Source organism: Nomascus leucogenys, chromosome 10 (genome assembly GCF_006542625.1).
Source record: "Nomascus leucogenys isolate Asia chromosome 10, Asia_NLE_v1, whole genome shotgun sequence".
In the NCBI taxonomy this organism is placed as follows: Eukaryota; Metazoa; Chordata; class Mammalia; order Primates; family Hylobatidae; genus Nomascus; species Nomascus leucogenys.
Window position 1 is genome coordinate 66,184,652 of NC_044390.1, and position 20,119 is coordinate 66,204,770.

At 40.4% G+C, this 20,119-nt stretch overlaps 1 protein-coding gene across 1 annotated transcript; it reads right to left on the reverse strand.

The window, feature by feature from the left end:
• Positions 1-4,667: 4,667 nt before the first annotated feature.
• ZNF432 (zinc finger protein 432) lies at positions 4,668-19,964 on the reverse strand. The gene is made up of 5 exons (XM_030821199.1): positions 19,535-19,964; positions 17,710-17,922; positions 13,332-13,458; positions 12,343-12,438; positions 4,668-6,986 (listed from the first exon to the last, which is right to left on the reverse strand). Exons 2-5 carry the CDS (start codon positions 17,722-17,724, stop codon positions 5,266-5,268), a joined length of 1,959 nt encoding a protein of 652 aa, XP_030677059.1. The 5' UTR covers positions 17,725-17,922; positions 19,535-19,964; the 3' UTR covers positions 4,668-5,265.
• Between the last annotated feature and the right edge of the window lie 155 nt (positions 19,965-20,119).

The following is a 20,119-nucleotide window of genomic DNA, read 5'->3' on the forward strand; positions in this document are numbered from 1 at the left end:
AGCGGCCATAATGGCTGTGGGAATCACTCTTAGCCACCTCAGTGCCTTTCTCTCTTCGTTGCAAGGGACACTCAAGAGTCGGGTGCCCAGCCAAGGCCAACACGGCGCAGTGGCATTCTATTCAGCCTGCTGTGGGGAAAAAAGATGGCGGCACCCTTTGTGCCCATTATAGCTGAGAGTGGAGCCTTAGCTGGAGCACCACGGGCACGGCCATCTTAGAGGAAGGCAGCAGCCGTAGGGCAGAGAAGATGCTCATATCCAGGACAATTTGGAAAAATAAACAAGGTTTGAAGAAACCACGGTGCTGGCCAGGAAGCGGTCAGAGAGTTGCCAAAACCAGTGATCACTGAAAGTGTTAGATTTGGGGATAGGGCGGGTGTTGTGGACTGGGTAAGGCTTTTGTAGGTTAGATTAGACTCTGACTGAATGGACGAAGCCGAGAATAGGAGTGATGCTCTATTAAATGCTAATACCCACATGGGGCTTGCTATTAAACCTACTGCCAGTGGGGAAAGGGATGAGGAGGTGAAGGTGCAACTGTGTTAATATCTACATGTTTCCTTCCAGAAGTAAAGGAAGATGACAGTGGGTTACTTAAGAATATGAAATTATTAGAATGCGATCATCCTACTTTGCAATGTTTCCAGATTTTTTGAAAAGTCACACTTAAAAAATATTAGTTCTATTTTTGCAGATGTTGGTGTTGTAACTGTAGAAGATTTAAGTAAATATTGTATTTTTGGAAGGCAACCTAGAGCCAATTTAATATTTTCGTTTTCTTTGACACAGCAATTCTAAAAGCCATTTAGTCAAAAGCTGTCTTAATATTAACCACAACTTTTGTAATTTACAAGAAAAAGGTAATTACAATGAGAGATGAATACTTTGGTAAATTATGGAACATCTGCTCAACTGTAAGAGTATATATCAATTTAAAAGAATATACTACAATTGTTTTATAAAAAGGAAAACTATATTTGTCAGAGGACAAAAAAATGATCTGCAGGATAGTATATATTTTATGATCTTGTTATTGGAAGAAGTCATAAACATCTTTTGGAAAATTGTGATTGGTTAAACGACATTTAGTTCGAATTAATATTGTTTGTGTTCATAGGTAGAGAATGCCATGTTTTTACTTGAAAAATATTCCCAATTTATACTTAATTTTACTATCTCTGTATCATAATCATGAATATATTATAAAACATGTTGATCTTAGAAAAAAATTAGGTATGATGATGTACAAGTTCATGGCATGATAAATGCAAAATAGGCTGTTTTCTTTCAGAAAATAAATATACTCATGCATTTGAAAAATTCTGGAGAATATACTAACAATATTTGACTGTTCCTTACAATTATGGTGACTTAAAATTTCTTCATTTTACTTACGTTTTGTAATTTTTAGAGAATAAGAATTTCATGTTTGTATAATTTCTTAAGTGTTATAACATATTCCATCCAGGATTAAATTTCAGCCCCGTTCATCTGGAATGTTAATCTCTGGTAGGTAAGTTTAGCACCTGGTCCACAGCACTATGAGCAGCCCATGATGGGACCCTCACTGATCATTTCCAGGAGTGGGCTGATACAACTTTGCCACGGCAGGCTGTGCTGATTCACGGGACAAGGAAGGTGATTCAAGGGCCTGGTTGGTGGAGCACTTTTGTCTGATTCATTGCTGGAGACAATCTGCCCTGAATCCATCCTGTTACAGTGTGGGAGTGGTGATGGGAGCACCAATCCACAATTTAGGGCAGAGATGTTCAAATTTAAGCAGGCTCTTTTTATAAATGCAGAATCTGAACCCCATCCCCAGAAATTCCAGCTTGGAAAGTCTGGGGAGTGACTCAAGAATTTGCCTTCTTTTACAAGCTTCTCAGAGAATGCTGAGGCAGGAACCCCAAAGAAAACACTTAGAAAGTTCTATAGTGTTCTGGACTTAAAAATATGATGGCTGTCTCCCCACAGTATATTTAGGCTTTGGTTCAAATTATATCTGCACAGAAAAGCCTTCCCTGAAAACTCTTCCTAAAATAACTCTGGTTACAATCTATGAACTTACTAGGCTTTATATTTCTTCCTAGCGCTTATCTGAATTCGATTTTGTATTTATCTTACTCAGTCTCCTTTACCAGACTGTATGTCATATCAAAGCCAGCACTTTGCCTGTTTTGTTCATTGATGTGTCTCCATTGTCTACAACATGCCTGCCATGGTGTAGAAGCTCAAAAAATATTTTCAAAGAAGTAAATTACTCAATATGGAGTCAGGGATTGAATTCTGCCACAATACTCTATGGCAAATGTCTATTACTTTTATAAAGAGAACTTGCCATTTATAAAGTGGATTAATCTCATTAGATCCAGGGAAATAACTCTGGATAGAGAAAAAAGGAACCCTGTTTCTAGGGAAACTAGTAATTTTTTGCCACCAAGCCTGCTCAAAGAGAAATGATTAAGTAAGTTCACATAAAAAGGAAATAACTAAAGGAAATATAACATCAGGAATGAAGAAAAAGGAACAGAAAGGGTAAATATGTTATAAAATATAATATGCTTTTGAGTTTTAAAAATTGGGTTTGCTGGTTGGAAGCAAAAGTTACCATTTTACTTGATATGGTTCTCAGTGGATGTAGAGATGCTGAATGTCATTTTCTGTTAGGGATGTGTAAGTTGAGGCCATGATCATATACTGCCACACACCTAATAGGAAAGCTAAAGCACACTGGCAATGCCAAGAGCTAGAAAGGGCATGGAACAAATGGAATGCTCACACATTGGTGGTGGGAATGTATACTAGTACAGCCACTCTGGGAAAGAGTTTGGCCGTTTCTTATAAACACATTTACCATATTCACCAGCAGTCATGACCCCAGTGTCTATCCCAAATATATAAAAACTTATGTTCGCACAATATCGGGTACACAAATAGTCACAGCATCTTTATTTATAACAGCAAAACACTGGAAACAACCCAAATGTCCATCAACAGTGAATGTATACACAAACCCTGGTGCATCCATTTAAAAGAATACTAACTCAGTAACAAAAATTAAAACTATTTAGATACCCAACAACTTGGATAGATCTTAAGGGTAATCTGCTGAGTGAACAAAGCCCTATCTCAAAGGTTGCGTACCTTACGATTCCATTTTAATAGCATTCTTGAAATGACAAAATTAGACTGATGGGATCAGTGGCTACCATGGGTCATATTGGGAGGACAGTGTGAGTATAAAGAGGTAGCAAGAGGAGGCTGGGTGTGGTGACTCATGCCTATAATCCCAGCACTTTGGGAGGCTGAGGCGGGTGGACCGCCTGGGGTCAAGAGTTCAAGGCCAGCCTGGCCAGCATAGTGAAACCCCGTCTCTACTAAAAATACAAAAATTAGTCGAGCGTGGTGGTGGGTGCCTTTAATCCCAGCTACTTAGGAGGCTGAGGCAGGAAAATCGCTTGAACCTGGGAGGCAGGGTTGCAGTGAGCCAACATCATGCTATTGCACTCCAGCCTGGGCAACAAGAGCAGAACTCCGTGGTTTTTATTATTATGGTTATGTAAGATAACATTGATGATGCTAAGCAAAGGATACTCAGGAAACTTTTGTATATTTTGTAATCTCTTCTGAATCTAGAATTATTTCAAAACAAATTTTAGAAAAATAATATTTAAGGCATTTTTGTAAACTACATAATGGTACCTACTAACTTGGATAAACATCCGAATATACTGAATCACATTTATCAGTAAATTGAAAAAATTAATTTGGGGACTATAATATGTAAGAACTAATAAATAATACCAGGTTGGCACAGAAAACACCTGTGTTATATATAGCACTAAAATTTAATCAGTGATAAGAATAGCCCACTTTACAATTATGGAATCATTGATAATATGATGGAAGGTATGCTGTCCTAGAATAGATATCAAGTGTATCATGAGTTTAGATTTGTGACAGAAAGTCCTCAAATATGTATTTTTCTTTTTTTTTTTTTTTGAGGCAGAGTTTCGCTCTTGTTGCCCAGGCTGGAATGCAATGGCGCAATCTTGGCTCACTGCAACCTCTGCCTCCCAGATTCAAGTGATTCTCCGGCTTAGCCTCCAGAGTAGCTGGGACTACAGGCATGAGCCACCACGCCCGGCTAATTTTGTATTTTTAGTAGTGAGGGGGTTTCACCATGTTGGTCAGGCTGGTCTCAAACTCCCGACCTCAAGTGATCCACCCACCTTGGCCTCCCAAAGTGCTGGGATTACAGGCGCAAGCCACCGTGCCCGGCATTATGTATCATTTTCATGAGACTTTTTTACTTCATGAATTTCCTGATCCTTTTTAAAGTTACTCTTCATATAAGTTTTATTTCTGTATGAAGTAATGATGATGAGGCAGCATGTATCACTGAAATCCTACTGTATTCACTGCCATCTAAAACTTTTTCTCCAATATGAAATATATCTGCCAACTGTTAAGGTTTTATTTCTGGGCAAAGGCTTTCCTGTGATAATGCTGCTAGTATGTGTAAGTTCATTGATGATCTATTATGATCACTGAAGAGATAGGGTCTTTCTTCCCATAGAAGGCTTTCCTAGCCTCCCCCTTTGTAAGATTTATCTCAGTAAATACTGTTCATGACATAGTTACTTAGAAAATTTTCAAGACTTTTCTGCATTGGATATATCAAGTTTATTTCCTACATATTTATTGTGACATACAATATGAGGTAATTAATCACTGAAGGCACTATTGCATTCTCTGCATTCATTAAAATTCACTCCTGCAAACTGCATTATCTTCCAAGGGTGAAAATCTAGCAACAGGCTGCTCTACACTGCCTATATGCATGTATGCTAGGAGCACACTGCTGTTTAATCAGTTCATATTACTAACATGGTTTTCTCTCTGCATGAATGTTTGTATGTAATCAGTTCAGATTCTCTGCAAAAGGACTATGTACCTTACACATTTGTCATGTGGACGCTGTCATAGTTTTAATGAAGGTTGACAAATGAAAGGTTACCCCCAGTCCACAGAATCTCTCTCAGATGAGTTATTTTCTATACATTGGTACATCAAAGAATTCGGAGCCTGAATTCATATTGAAGCCTTTCTGACATTGATAGCATTCATCCTAGTGAATAACACTGGATTTTGAAATATGATTTTTCATACTCAGTACACATGTAGAAAATCTATACCGTGAAATCTCTGATGTTGTACAAGACAGATTTTCTTCCCAAAGGCATGACCACGTCCATTGCATTGTTAGAGTTTGTTTCCATTATGAGTTCGCTGATGTACAATGAGATTTCTCTTTGAGGAGAAGGCTTTTCTACATTCACTGCATACAAAGGGTTTCTCTCCTGTATGAGTTCGTTGATGAACAATTAGACGGCTCTTCATAGTGAAGCCTTTACCACATTCATTGCATCCATAAGGTTTTTCTCCAGTATGAACTTGCTTATGTAAAGCAAGCTCAGTTTCCTTGGCAAAGCCTCTTCCACATTCACTACATATACAAGATTTCTCTTCTGTATGAATTTGCTGATGTACAATGAGATAGCGTTTCATAGTGAAGCCTTTTCCGCATTCACTGCAGATAAAGGGTTTCTCTCCAGTATGAGTTCGCTGGTGTACAACAAGATTGCTCTTAAAGGCAAAACCTTTTCCACATTCATTGCATATGTACGGTTTCTCTCCAGTATGAGTTCGCTGATGTAACATCAGTCCACTATTCACAATGAAACCTTTCCCACATTCACTGCACCTGTAAGGTTTCTCTCCAGTATGAGTTCGCTGATGTACAATCAGCCGACTCTTCAAGGGGAAGCCTTTCCCACATTCACTGCATATGTAGGGCTTCTCTCCAGTATGAGTTCGCTGATGTATGATGAGCATGCTTTTCACAGTAAAACCTTTTCCACATTCACTACATAGATATGACTTCTCTACTGTATGATTTCTCTGATGTACAATGAGATTACTCTTCCTGGGAAAGCCTTTTCCACATTCGTTGCATACGTAGGGTTTCTCTCCTGTATGAGTTCGTTGATGTTCGATCATACGGCTCTTCATGGTGAAGCCTTTCCCACATTCATTGCATATATATGGTTTCTCTCCTGTATGATTTCGTTGATGTATGATGACATAGTGCTTTGTGGTGAAGCCTTTCCCACATTCACTACAGATATAGGGCTTCTCTCCTGTATGAGTTCGCTGATGTATGATAAGCATGCTCTTCCCAGTGAAGCCTTTTCCACATTCACTACATACATAAGATTTCTCTCCAGTATGATTTCGCTGATGTACAATGAGATTACGCTTGCCTGGGAAGCCTTTTCCACATTCATTGCATATGTAGGGTTTCTCTCCAGTATGAGTTCGCTGATGTTCAATCAGACGGCTCTTCATGGTGAAGACTTTTCCACATTCACTGCATATAAAAGATTTCTCTCTTTTATGAATTCTTTGATGTTCATTTAGCCTGGACTTTCTGGAGAACACTTTTGCACACAAAGTACATCCGTAAGGTTTTTCTCCTGTATGAACTCTCTCATGATCAGTGAGCTGAGACTTCTTGACAAATGCTTTCCCACATTCACTGCATATGTGGTTTTTTTCTATTTCATGAGTTCTCTGATGCTTACTGACTTGGGATTTAGTGCTATTGGATTTTGTACTTACAGAGAATTTAGCTGCAGAATAAAGTTCTTCATAGTTACCATGAAGAAATGATTTCCCATCTCCATTAAATTTAGTAGAGTTCTTAATTTCACAGCTTTTGTTCTGGCTGACTAAACTTAAATTTGATTTCAAAGTTTTTATATATAACTCAAATGTATCATGATTTTCCCTGAAAAGACAAAGGCTTTTGGTTTGAGAGGCAGTATTTCCAAATGCATTATGTTCATGGTATTGTTCCACACTCTTCAGCATCCTTTGATTTTTCAAGTGATCCTGCAGATGATCATCAACTTTGCTGTTTTCTAGGAAAGAAGAGAACAGTGAATCCTTTTATAATCTTGTTGGGGATAAAACTGTTTTCTTAGAAAAAAAAATGCTTGGTGTTTTATTTTGTTTATTATTATTATTTTTTGAGACAGAGTCTCACTCTGTTACCCAGGCTGGAGTGCAGTGGTATGATCTCGGCTCACTGCAACCTCCGCCTCCTGGGTTCAAGCAATTCTCCTGCCTCAGCCTCCCAAGTAGCTGGGATTACAGGCATGTGCCATCATGCTCAGCTAATTTTTGTATTTTTAGTAGAGACAGGGTTTCAATATGTTGGCCAGGCTGGTCTTGAACTCCTGACCTCCGGTGATCCCCCTACCTCGGCCTCTCAAAGTGCTGGGATTACAGGCGTGAGCTACCACACCTGGCCAGGTGTTTTTAAATATGGCTATTTAATGACAATACTACGATAATAGTATAAAAGCAACTTCATGTATACACTTTGGTAAAAACATAATAATATAAACAAACCAAAAAGTAAAAGCAGTCTGTGTGCAAATAAGGTGAGGCAGTTGACAATCTGTATCGATTTGACAGCTTTCTTTTTTCTTTTTTTTTTTGAGATGGAGTCTTGCTCTGTCGCCCAGGCTGGAGTGCAGTGGTGCAATCTCGGCTCACTGCAAGCTCCACCTCCCGGGTTCACGCCATTCTCCTGCCTCAGCCTCTCCGAGTAGCTGGGACTACAGGCGCCCGCCACCACGCCCGGCTAATTTTTTGTATATTTAGTAGAGACGGGGTTTCACCGTGGTCTCGATCTCCTGACCTCGTGATCCTCCTGCCTCGGCCTCCCAAAGTGCTGGGATTACAAGCGTGAGCCACCGCGCCCGGCCGATTTGACAGCTTTCTAAATAGGACCTTGCAAAACATGCGGACATAGTAAAATACAAGCAAGTCATTATTACAAGCAAACAACAGGGCTTGGAGGAACACCATTCCACAAAATGTTGGGAGACACCAGACCACAAAGGTGGAAAAGGCAACTGATTCACAATTCTCAGGGTTGTATTTATTCACTCCACTAGTATTTGTTGAATGACTCCTATGGACAAGGCACTCTGCTGGCATTTGGGATATACAAAATATGCCTTCTTTTCACTGATGCTGAATTATAGTTAGGAAAAACAATAAGAAGGAACAAAAAAAGAAGGAGTTGGTGATGTTAAGTGTGGTTTGATGGAGCAGTGTAGATGATGAGATTTGAAGGAAAGCAGGATATATTTGTATAAAGAAAAGACAAGGTTAAATGATGAATTCAATGGGGAGAGTGAGGAAAGTGAGGACTCAAAGATTACTAACTATATGGCTTGAGCCACTGGGTAGATGAAGGCATCTGATAATGAGATGGCAAATATTACTGCAGTCCAGAACATGTAAAGTATACTCTGTGAAACATACACTTTGAAATGGTTATCAAATATGTAACACAGACATCAAGAATCTGGTTGGAGGTATAAATGGAGAAGGCAGCATGGAAATAATCAATACATACATATTATTTGAGAAAAAAGGACTGAATGACTTTTTTTTTTTTTTGAGACAGGGTCTCACTGTCACCCAGGCTGGCATGCAGTGGCACAATCTTGCATCACTGCAACCTCCACCTCCCAGGCTCAAGCAATTCTCCCACCTCAGCCTCCTGAGTAGCCGGGACTACAGGCACATGCAACCATGCCTGATTGATTTTTGTATTGTTTGTAGAGATGGAGTCTTGCCATATTGCCCAAGCTCGTCTTGAACTCTTGGACTCAAGTGATCTGCCCACCTCTGCTTCCCAAAGTGCTGGGACTATAGGTATGAGCCAAGGCACTGAGCCAGGATACCATGTTGAGAAGACATGTAGAATGAAAGATGAAAGTACAGAACCAAGGTTTTAGACATTCCAACATTTGGTTTTGGGATTATTTAAGCCCTGTTAGAGGAACCAAACTGTGAATACAAAGATCAGGGAAATATGCTTACTGAGATATATAGAACAAATACATTCACATATGTGTTACCTGGCAAGTAAGAATTGGAAATCTCCATCTGTTGAAATTAACTGAACTGAGATAGACTCTTGTGTGCTCATTGTTACTAAATTTGCCCCTCTTCAATCTGTAGACTACAATCTAACTTTCCAAAAACATCCATCACGTTTAATGAACAACTCCTATAGTCAACACTCCAACCTTTGGTTTAGCTGTGTTGCGTTATCATATGTTCCATTAATTATGAAACAGTAAAACAATGATAAGGAATTTTGCAACTGGCCAGTGTACCATGTAGTTGCCTTCAGAAGAAAATGTGCCGCTGCATGGGATATGAAAACTGTCACTTTCTTCAATCACATTCTTCTTGCAGTAGAAAAAGGCCAGGCATGGTGGCTCACGCCTGTAATCCCAGCACTTCAGGAGGTCAAGGTGGGCAGATCACTTGACCTCTGGAGTTCCAGACCAGCCTGGGCAACATGGTGAAACATCATCTTTACAAAAAAATACAAAAATTAGCCAGGCATGGTTACGTGCACCTGTAGTTCCAGCTACTTGGGATGTTGAGGTGGGAGGATTGCTTGAGCCCAGGAGGTCAAGGCTGCAGTGAGCCAAAATCATGCCACTGCACTCCAGCCTGAGCAACAAAGTGAGACCCTGCCTAAAAAAAAAAAGTCATATCCAATTTTTCCCATTTCAGTGTCCCTGATACACTGTTTCCTCATCTGCCACCAATAGCATCTACTTCAGTAATGCTATATTTATGTCTCAGTATCAGTTAAGTTGTACTAAAGGATAAACTTCTAGACAAAGGTTGTGGATCTTCGCCTTCAGTTTTTCTTAAGATATTTAGCTGTTTCTTATTATTTCTACACTGCTGTCATCCAAGTGAAAGGTCAGACTACCAAGATATTTTGTGAAAAGACAAAAATATAAAATTAACCAACCTTCAACCATGCTACCTCAATTACTCATATATACAATCAAAAGTCATCTTGATAAAAAAAAGTTTACATTATCATGAATATTACCATGTTTCTGCTCCACAATTTCTCCAACAAGCAGCTTCTATCACTGACCTGTATTTGGCCAACGTGAGGCCAGTCTTTTGATAGTCAGGCCCATGGCCTTGCACAATTTCTATTTCATACCTTCATTCTTTTTTTTGAGATGGAGTTGCGCTCTTGTTGCCCAGGCTGGAGTGCAATGGCACAATCTTGGCTCACCACAACCTCTGCCTCCCAGGTTCAAGTGATTCTCCTGCCTCAGCCTTCCTGAGTAGCTGGGATTACAGGCATGTGCCACCATGCCCGGCTAATTTTGTATTTTTAGTAGAGACGGGGTTTCTCCATGTTGGTGAGGCTGGTCTCAAACGCCCAACCTCAGGTGATCCCCCCACCTAGGCCTCCCAAAGTGCTGGGATTACAGGTGTGAGTCACCGCACCTGGCCCATGCCTTCATTCTTAATTCATGTCACCATCTTCCTAATTCAAAATCTAGATATGCCTTGTGCACATCATACTCTTGCTGCAATTCTGACTATCCTGCCATATGCTCTATTTTCTCTGTATTCCTTAATTAACCCCTTTATTGTTAATTTTTATGGTAATCTTCTGTGTAGTGAGGATCTAGCTCTAACCTCATCCAAAGAGAGATCTAGCATTTGTTCTTAGCTATTAGGAAATGATCTCTAGGCCCCTGGAATGTCCTGGCCCATAGGAGTGTCTTTGTTTGCCTGGTGGCTTTAGCCGCTGGACAGTTTAACAATATGATTCATGATAGGGGCTTTGGCCCATGCCATATCAGTTCCAGCCTTTGGAAAAACTGGACACTCTAGGTATTAGCCTTACTTCTGGGAGAGGATGAAGACTAAAAGTCAGCCATGTGGGCTGTATGTGACTGAAACCTAATCAAAACTCTGGCCACCAAAGGCTCAAGTGAACTTCCCTAGTTGTTAATACTCTGTATTGTCACACACTGTGGCTGGGAAGAGATGTAATGTCCACAGTGAGAGGAGGACCAGAAGTACTGTACTTGGACCCCCTCCTGGTCTACAAATGACCTGGCAATTCTACTCCTAGGTGAAGGCTCAAGAAAAATGAAAACATATGCTCCTGAAAAAGTTGTACATGAACGTTCATAGCAGCATGATTCATAAAAGCCAAAAAGTAGAAACAACCCAAATGTTAATTCAATAGATGAATTGATAAATAAAATGTGGTATATCCATACAATGGAATATTATTCAACAATAAAAAGAAATGAAGCACTGATACATGCTAAAGAATGGAAGAATTTCAAAAACATTATGCTAAATGAAAGAAGCCAGACACAAAAGACCATATATTTCATGATTCTATTTATATAAGATGTCCAGAACAGGCAAATCTATAGAGATAAAAAGATAAAAAGTAGATAAAAATCTATAGTAGATAAAAGCCACCAGGCACGGTGGCTCACACCTGTAATCCCAGCACTTTGGGAGGCCGAGGCAGGTGGGTCACGAGGTCAGGAGTACGAGACCAAACTGGCCAACATGGTGAAACCTCATCTCTATACAAAAACACAAAAATTAGCTGGGCATGATGGTGCGCACCTGTAATCCCAGCTACTTGGGAGCCTGAGGCAGGAGAATCGTTTGAACCCAGGAGGTGGAGGTTGCAGTGAGCTGAGATCACACCATTGCGCTCCGGCCTGGGTGACAGAGTGAGACTCCATCTCGAAAAAAAAATAAAAAGAAAATAAAAGAAAAAGAAGGTAGATTAGTGATTGCCTAGGGCTGGGGGCTTGGAAACAATTTTGTTTTTAAGTGATGCTTTGAAAATCTTCCAAAATTGACTATGAACAGTTACATAACTGTTCATACACTAAAAGGCACTGAAAAATAAAACTTTAAATTGGAAAATTATATGGTATGTAAATTATCTAAGCTGTTGAAAAAACAAATCTATAATGGGAAAAACACATTAGGGAAATGAATACAATGCTACTGTCTAAGATGAACTAAAGGAAAAGCAGAAATCAAATGTACAAAGGAAGTACTCTGAGACAGATGTAAGTTATGACCTGGTTTGGACTAGAACTGATGTAGGACGTAAAACAGTCCTTTCTAGGTAAACAGTAAACAAAAATAATAGAGACTTTTAAGAAGAGAACTCCATAGGTAGAGGACATTCAATACAACACCAGCACAGACAGGACACATGTATGGTATTAAAAGAGAATGCAACCTTAAAATAAGATGGGAAGGGTTTTTTGTGGAGGGAAAATGATTCCCATTCCTAACGTAGGCGCTGCTTCTGTGTCCTCAGACACCCACACAGCCTTCTTTCACTGACTATAATATGACTTGCTGCTTCTCACGTACCTGGACAGATTTGACTGTGCCTTTCATCTTCCACTGTCCATGGTTCTTCTCCTCGTTCCAACTTGGAGAGTGCATCTGGTTTGCTGACTTGATAACCTGTTTATGGGAAATGATAGAAGACAGACACACTGGATTGGGCTGGGGTATGAAATGTGAGAGAATGTTACATTTAAGTAACTAGACAGTTTTCACATCTGAAAGTAGAGGTTTTTCTCTCAGGAAAGGGCACATTACAGTCGGACCTTAATATCTGAAAATTTCACATCCAGGGATTCAACCAACCATGGATTGAAAATATTTTTAGAAAAACAATAAAAAAATACAATTAAAAATACAATAAAAAAATACAAAGTGCAGTGGCTCTTGCCTATAATCCGAGCACTATGGGAGGCTGACATGAAACCAACATTTGAAGCCAGGAGTGGGAGACCAGCCTGGGCAACATAGACTCCATCTCTACAAAAAAAAAAAAAATTAGCCAAGCATGGTGGTTTGCACCTGTAGGCATAGTTCCTCAGGAGGCTGAGGCAGGAGGAACACTTGAACCCAGTTCAAGGCTGCAGCGAGCCATGAAGGCACCACTACATTCCAGCCTGGGCGAAAGACCGAGACACTGTCTCTAAAGAAAAAAAAACAAATTAAAACATATAGTATAACAACTATGTACATAGCATTTACATTGTATTAAGTATCAGGTATAATTTGGAGATGATTTGAAGTATTCAGGAGGAAATGTGTGTAGGTTATATGCAAATACAATGCCATTTTATATGAGACTTGAGCGTCTGTGGATTTCATATGCATGGAAAGTTGTGAAACCAATCCCTCTTGGACACTGAGGGGTGACTGTATATCCTTTTATCAGAAGTCAGAGGATGTGCCAAAAATCTATATTCAGAGCACTGCAGTAACTTCCAAGGGTAAGCAACTGAGAAAGCAAAGGCCACAGACTGGGCACCCTCCAGGTGACACAGAGCAGCTGTCCTCACCTATTGATACCAGGTTGCTGTAGATCTCCAACATCACATCCCGGTACAAATCCTTCTGAAAAGGGTCCAGGAGCTGCCACTCCTCCCAGGTGAACTCCACAGTAACATCCTCCAGTGTCAGCAACTCCTGTAAGAAAACAGAGCCTTGCTTAATAGGAAGTGTTTCTCTTTTACTGACATGAAAAGAATGTGAAGGGAAGTTGTCCCGCTCACATTAACCATATAGACTGCATCCATCTATAAGTCTATTGTATTTTTTAATATTACCAGAGAATCCCCAAGTATTCTATAATTGTACAGTGCCCTATTTGCTCAACAAAAATTAAGGTTTTATATCAAATCCTCTCAGTAAAAACAGGTTTTATGTACAAATTTTAATTTTGGTATCTATTGACCAGTCAAGAAAGTATATGCTACTGACATCTAGATATCTGATATAAATTGTTTCATTCACTGTAAGCCTTCCCAGCTAATACTAGCATAAGACATGGAGAGACTTCAGATGCTAGAACCACAGGACACTACATTCATGTTTAATTATTAAATGGATTAAAAAATAGAAATGTATAGAAAACATGAGAAACTATTAAAGAGTAACCAAATTGAGAAAACTTATTCTTGGAAACATATATTAAATATATATGTATAAACACATACATATATATACATATATATATACGTATATGTATATATACATATACAGTCACAGGTATGTGTGTCTATTAACAGAAAGGTTATATTAAATACACTGAAGAGATAATTAGTGAGTTGGAATTCACAGTAAAAAAAATAACAGGGCCAGGTGTGGTGGCTCACACCTGTAATCCCAGCACTTTGGGAGGCTGAGGCAGGTGGATAGCTTGAGCTCAGGAGTTCAAGACCAGCCTGGGAAACATGGTGAAATCCTGTCTCTACCAAAAAGACAAAAATTAGCCAGGTGCGGTGGCACACGCCTGTGATCCCAGCTACTTGGGAGGGTGAGGTGGGAGGATCGCTGGAGCCCAGGGAAGTTGAGGCTGCAGTGAGCTGTGATCATGCCACTGTACTCCAGCCTGGGTGACAGAGTGAGATTCTATCTCAAAAAATTAAAATAACTGAAAAATGAAGCAAAGATACAAAGTGACAGAAAGTATGAAGGAGAGTTTACTAAATATGGAAGACAGAGTGAGGCCTAACATATGCCTATACATAGTTTTTGAAATATTATATTCAAATAAGAGAAGCAATTTCCAAATATCTGACTGAGAAATTTTCAGAACTGATTAAATATCCTATAACTCAAATTTAATAAATCAACAAAGCCAAGCAGAAAATCTGCACCTAGACACATCAGACTGAAACTATTGAACATCAGATGCACATATAACATTATACAAACAACTGTTAATAGAAGGAAAAGATGCATTACCATCAAAAGAAAAATAAAATGTCCTAACAACTGACTTCCACAGAAACAAAAGAAGCAAGAAAAGTGCAGAATAATGTCTTCAGTGTCTTGATTCTGTGGCAATTGGCAAATTGTATGGTATGGCCTAGCCCTGAATGCCACTGGAAAATAAATTGAGACCCTCTTGTCAACTAAACTGCCACTCTCCTGTCTCAACATGACTTATAATCACATGGTAGTAGGATCTTGAGGCAGGAAAGAGCTAGGTGCAAATTGATGGGATAATCTATCCCCATATAATCACAGAGATTAATACACAAAGAAAAGAACAGACTTGGTGGAGTCTGCAAATTCTTAATGCTGCTGATCTTATCGCATTCGGAATTATTTCACACGAGAAATAAATCTGTTTGAAAACAAAAACTTAGGTTTCTACCTAATTTCATACTCAAAAATAAGTTTTTCCTCTTTAAAGTCCTAACCAGTAAGCAAAAGAACCTGTGGAAGCAGAAGGAAATATGAAATATATTCATGTTCAAAGCCATAAAGGAAAAAAATAGGGACAGATTTTATGAGAAAAAAAAATTTAATTTCTACATTGAAAAACAGATCATAAAGCTGAAAGAAAAATGACAGGCTAAAAAACTTTGCAATAAACAAAAGATCAATATATAGTAGATATAAGCAACTCATTAGCCAGTAAGAAAAAAGTTTTTTTAATGTAAAAATCATAAAGTCAGGCATTTCACAAGAGAAAAAAATCCAGTTGGCCAAGAAATACACAGGAAGGCTTTCAACCTCACCTGTGATGAGGAAAATGCAAAATAAGACAAAAGAATATTGGACCATTGAAAATTGTATAATTTGATAATGTCATATTTTTAAGTATTGGCAAAGATTTAAGGCACAAAGGCCTCCATGTATCAGTTTCTATGTGGCAGGCACTCATTTAAATACTTTACATAGTTTAACAATGTTTTCATGTATAACTTTAGACAAACGGAATTTTATACAGTCAATATTCTTCAATTAATTGCAGTGATTATTCCTTTATATTCCAAAACTATACCATCTAAGGCAGGGGTGTCCAATCTTTTGGCTTCCCTGGGCCACACTGGAAGAAGAAATGCGTTGGGCCACGCATAAAATACACTAACACTAACGATAGCTGGAAAAAAAATGCAAAAAATTCTCATTATGTTTTAAGATTTACAAATTTGTGTTGGGCCACATTCAAAGCTATCCTGAGCTGCATGCAGCCCACAGGCCACAGGTTGTACAAGCTTGATCTAAGGTGACCAACAGGTGGAATGTGATTTCACTGAAGCAAAAGAAGTCATAATAAATGTGTTTATATATGCGGACACATACATAAAACACATAGATTCATAAATACACATACATACAGAGATGCACACAGTTCAGTGACAGCAAGTACGTGCTACCAAACATTTGTTGAAGCAGTATAAGAGGATTAGGAAGAAAGTTATGAAGAGGGAATCTACTTTTACTTTTTTTTGAGACGGAGTTTCGCTCTTGTTGCCCAGGTTGGAGTGCAATGGCGCGATCTCGGCTCACCACAACCTCCAGCTCCCGGGTTCAAGCAATTCTCCTGTCTCAGTCTCCCGAGTAGCTGGGATTACAGGCATGCGCCACCACACCCAGCTAATTTTGTGTTTTTAGTAGAGATAGGTTTTCTCCATGTTGGTCAGGCTGGTCTTGAACTCCTGACCTCAGGTGATCTGCCTGCCTCAGCCTCCCAAAGTGCTGGGATTACAGGCGTGAGCCGCTGCACCTGGCCTGGAAGTTTACTTTTTTAACCAGTATGTACTTCATAATCAGAATTTATTTCCCTGTGGGGCCAGGTGCAGTGGCTCACGCCTGTAATCCCAGCACTTTGGGAGACCGAGGCGGGTGGATCACCTGAGGTCAGGAGTTCGAGACCAGACTGGCCAACATGGCAAAACCCCATCTTTACTAAAAATACAAAAACTAGCCAGGCATGCAGGCGCACACCTGTAATCCCAGCTACTCGGGAAGCTGAGGCAGGAGAATCCCTTGAACCGGGGATGCAGAGGTTGCAGTGAGCCAAGATCACGCCACTGCACTCCAGCCTGGGCAACAGAGTGAGATTCCATCTCAAAAATCCAAAACCAAAAAAAAAGAATTTTTTCCCTTTGGAATCCATGAGTAATTTATGTAATTACAAAAAATGAAAGCAATAAAAGTATACAAGAATTGGATGTGAAAATGCAGAAGGATACTGTATATTCTGAGATCAGGTGAAGTTATCAAACATGGCACCCAACGACTCAAGACCTTATCAGACAACCCCCTAATGCCAAATCTGCAGTTAATGCCAGTTCAGCCACCTGTTGAGGAAAATGGAAGCTATGCACGCCTTCCATTTTCTTAGGTCACTTAGATTTTATTCCTAAATAAGCTCACACAGACACGCAAGACTTGAGTGTGTGGCCTTGCCTTCGTCCCCTGAAAAAATTGTGTTCACTGACTTTGCCTGGTCTATTTCCATAGGAGTCTCTGAAGAACCCTCTAATAAACAGCAGTAAGAAATCTTCTGCCTTTATTAGAAAACTAGTTCAAAACACTGTTTACCATATCACCTCTGGGAAGAACAGCAAATTTTTCTTGAGATCTAAGTGCCATGAAATAATGATCTCCTGAGGAACCTGTCTGCTTTCTCCCCACAGTCACTGCAAAACTTAGCATGACTTTCTTGTACTGGCTGTCAGAGACATCAGATGCAAACTGAGAGCTAATGTAATGGAAAGGATCTTCTAGTCAGGCATTATTTTCCAACATCAGTCATTTTGTAGGAATCACATAAACTCTATATGCCTGATCTTACTTTGCCATGATGTTGGAGTTAGATTTAAAGTTTATTTCTCTCTAGATTCTGAAATGATTTCTTACAGGTCTCTACAAATCCACTATGGAATAAAGGAGAGAATAAAATACAGAAAAAGTCACCTGGGCATTGATCATTTTCTTCTGCTGTGGGAAATGGCCAGCACCTGGGATACTCTGTGACTCTGTCTTTGTCTGCTCTGGATCTGCCTTAAATTTCTAGTTAGAAACCCATCACCAGTGAGGGGTGTCCACAGAAATCGTATCTAGGTCCTGGAATCTTCCTCTTTCTTCATTCACTTCTTGTCTCTTCCCAGGGTATCCAGGACCTGTGGACTGAGGAGCAAAACAACTTTCGGGGGTACATTCACCTTAACGTGTGGCCCTGAATATTTGTCTCTTTATTTGGTTCTCTCAAACCAATGAAACACAAGATCCTCAATGTAGGCCAAATGCCTTTCTTCGGTGAAGTGTGGAAGTAACATGAAGATGAAAGGGGAGGTCACAAAGGAGAATCCACACAGCATCATGCCTAAGCAGTAGGTAATTCTCATATCAGTTTTTTTAAATGAGTCCATATGGATGGTGAGAAACTACATTTTTTCCTTTATACAATGTTACCGTCACACCTCTTTAAAAGTCCTTATATATATTTAAAAGTGTTTATATACGGCCAGGCATGATGGCTCACACCTGTAATCCTAGCACCTTGGGAGGCCGAGGTGGGCGGATCACCTGAGGTCAGGAGTTCGAGACCAGCCTTGTCAACGTGGTGAAACACTGTCTCTACTAAAAATACAAAAACTTAGCCAGGCATGGTGGCGGGCACCTGTAATCCCAGCTACTCGGAGACTGAGGCAGGAGAATGGCTTGAATGCAGGAGGCGAAGGTTGCAGTGAGCCCAGCCATTGCACTCAAGCCTGGGCGACAAGAGCAACACTCCATCTCAAAAAAAAAAAAAAAATGTTTATATACACACTTCAACATGAAGAACAAGAAACACATAGAAAAAAAGAGGGAGACAGAGAAAAGGGATACGAGTTATAAATACAAATTTAGAAAACAATTCAAAAATATAAATACTGGGAAAATAGCCGCCTTTATATACTAACATACAAAACCTGAAACACCCATAAAAATATGCAGTGCATTTGCAAGAGGAAGGATACAAATAGGCTCTTGTTAATCTGTGCGCAGTAATTAAAAAAAAACATAATGTTAAATAGAAAGCTTATTCATCCGCCTCCCTTCACCCCCAAAAAACTTTCATTTTCTGCAGGTTCAAGAGCATGGGTTGTTGTGGAAAGCCAGAGGATTAGAAAACTCATCGTGGAGGAGGTACTTGGACCTGAAACTTTTAGGAAATGCTAACGTTCATCAAGTCTGTTCCAGCAGCCAAAGTTTGAGCTCAACACACACACACACACACACACACAAAACCAGCCAGGGCTCTTGTGAAAAGACTTCAGCTTTCACTTGTCTCTACACAAAAGACTACCACCCCGCCAGATAAAATACAAAAACCTGGAGTAGATACACACGTACACTGGCTTCCCTTAATGATTCATCGATCACTGAGCCTCAGACTAATCCAGAATGTGAAACAGAAGTCACATTCGTTGACAAAAGCCACCCCATCGATTCTCAATCACTGAGCCCCACTGGGGAGTGACCCGCGAGCACCACAATCCCTGACCTCAGTACTCTTGGTCCTTGATCTATTCCGGCCTTTAATCACTGACCACCAGAGCCTCCATGAGGGACCCCCAAAGATATCCTATCACAGACACCCACCAGGGACTCCTATCAGCTCCCCTCCAAAAGGAAACACCCGCCCCCGCCTCCCCCAACCGCCGCGCTACCTCCACCATATAGCGCCACCAACAACGCAGACGCTCTCAGAATGCTCCCTCCCACCACGTTTCCACGCCCTGACCCACACACTGACCTGACTCTCCTTGGAATGGCCGCGACCTCTTAAAAGCTGAACTTACTTCCCTAAACTTCTTCCACTTCTGGGCCCCTCGCCCAACTCCCTCCCCCTCTAAACCTTCAGAGAGGGTCAGCCGCGTTTCCATGGAGAGCGGAATGCGGCCTTCCGGCTTTTCCTCAGGAGGAGACGCGTCCGCGCCGGCGTCACCTCGCCGCTCCGGGGGCGGCCATCTTTGAGTACGTGACGTACAGAAGTCACAGCGGCCGCGAGACGCGGTGGACAGGGGCCTCTTAAACTGTCGGGTTTCCAGACACCTCAGCCCTGGCAGAAAATGGAGAGCTTATCAGAGGCTTGAGTTCCCACAGGCAGACATAGCGTGGGGGTAAAGTCCTCTGAACAGACAGGGAACAGAAATAAGTTGGTCTTCTCCTTGCAGGGGATAGTGAACGGCGCAAACTTCTCAAAGGCCAGAACCCATTATTACCACAAAGCCGCGGCATCCCTTCTTAGCGGTCATGATGGCTGTGACGTCTCAGCTCAATGGAAAATTAAAGTCACCTCTGGGCACCTCAATCACTATTGTAAATGCAAAGCGTTTTA

Excerpts from the sequence above, each read along its gene's own strand:
- ZNF432 (XM_030821199.1), bottom strand. Across the intron at positions 12,439-13,331 it reads CAGCAACCTGGTATCAATAG|GTTATCAAGTCAGCAAACCA; the intron begins GTGAGGACAGCT and ends TCCCATAAACAG. Across the intron at positions 6,987-12,342 it reads GCACAGTCAAATCTGTCCAG|AAAACAGCAAAGTTGATGAT; the intron begins GTACGTGAGAAG and ends CTTCTTTCCTAG.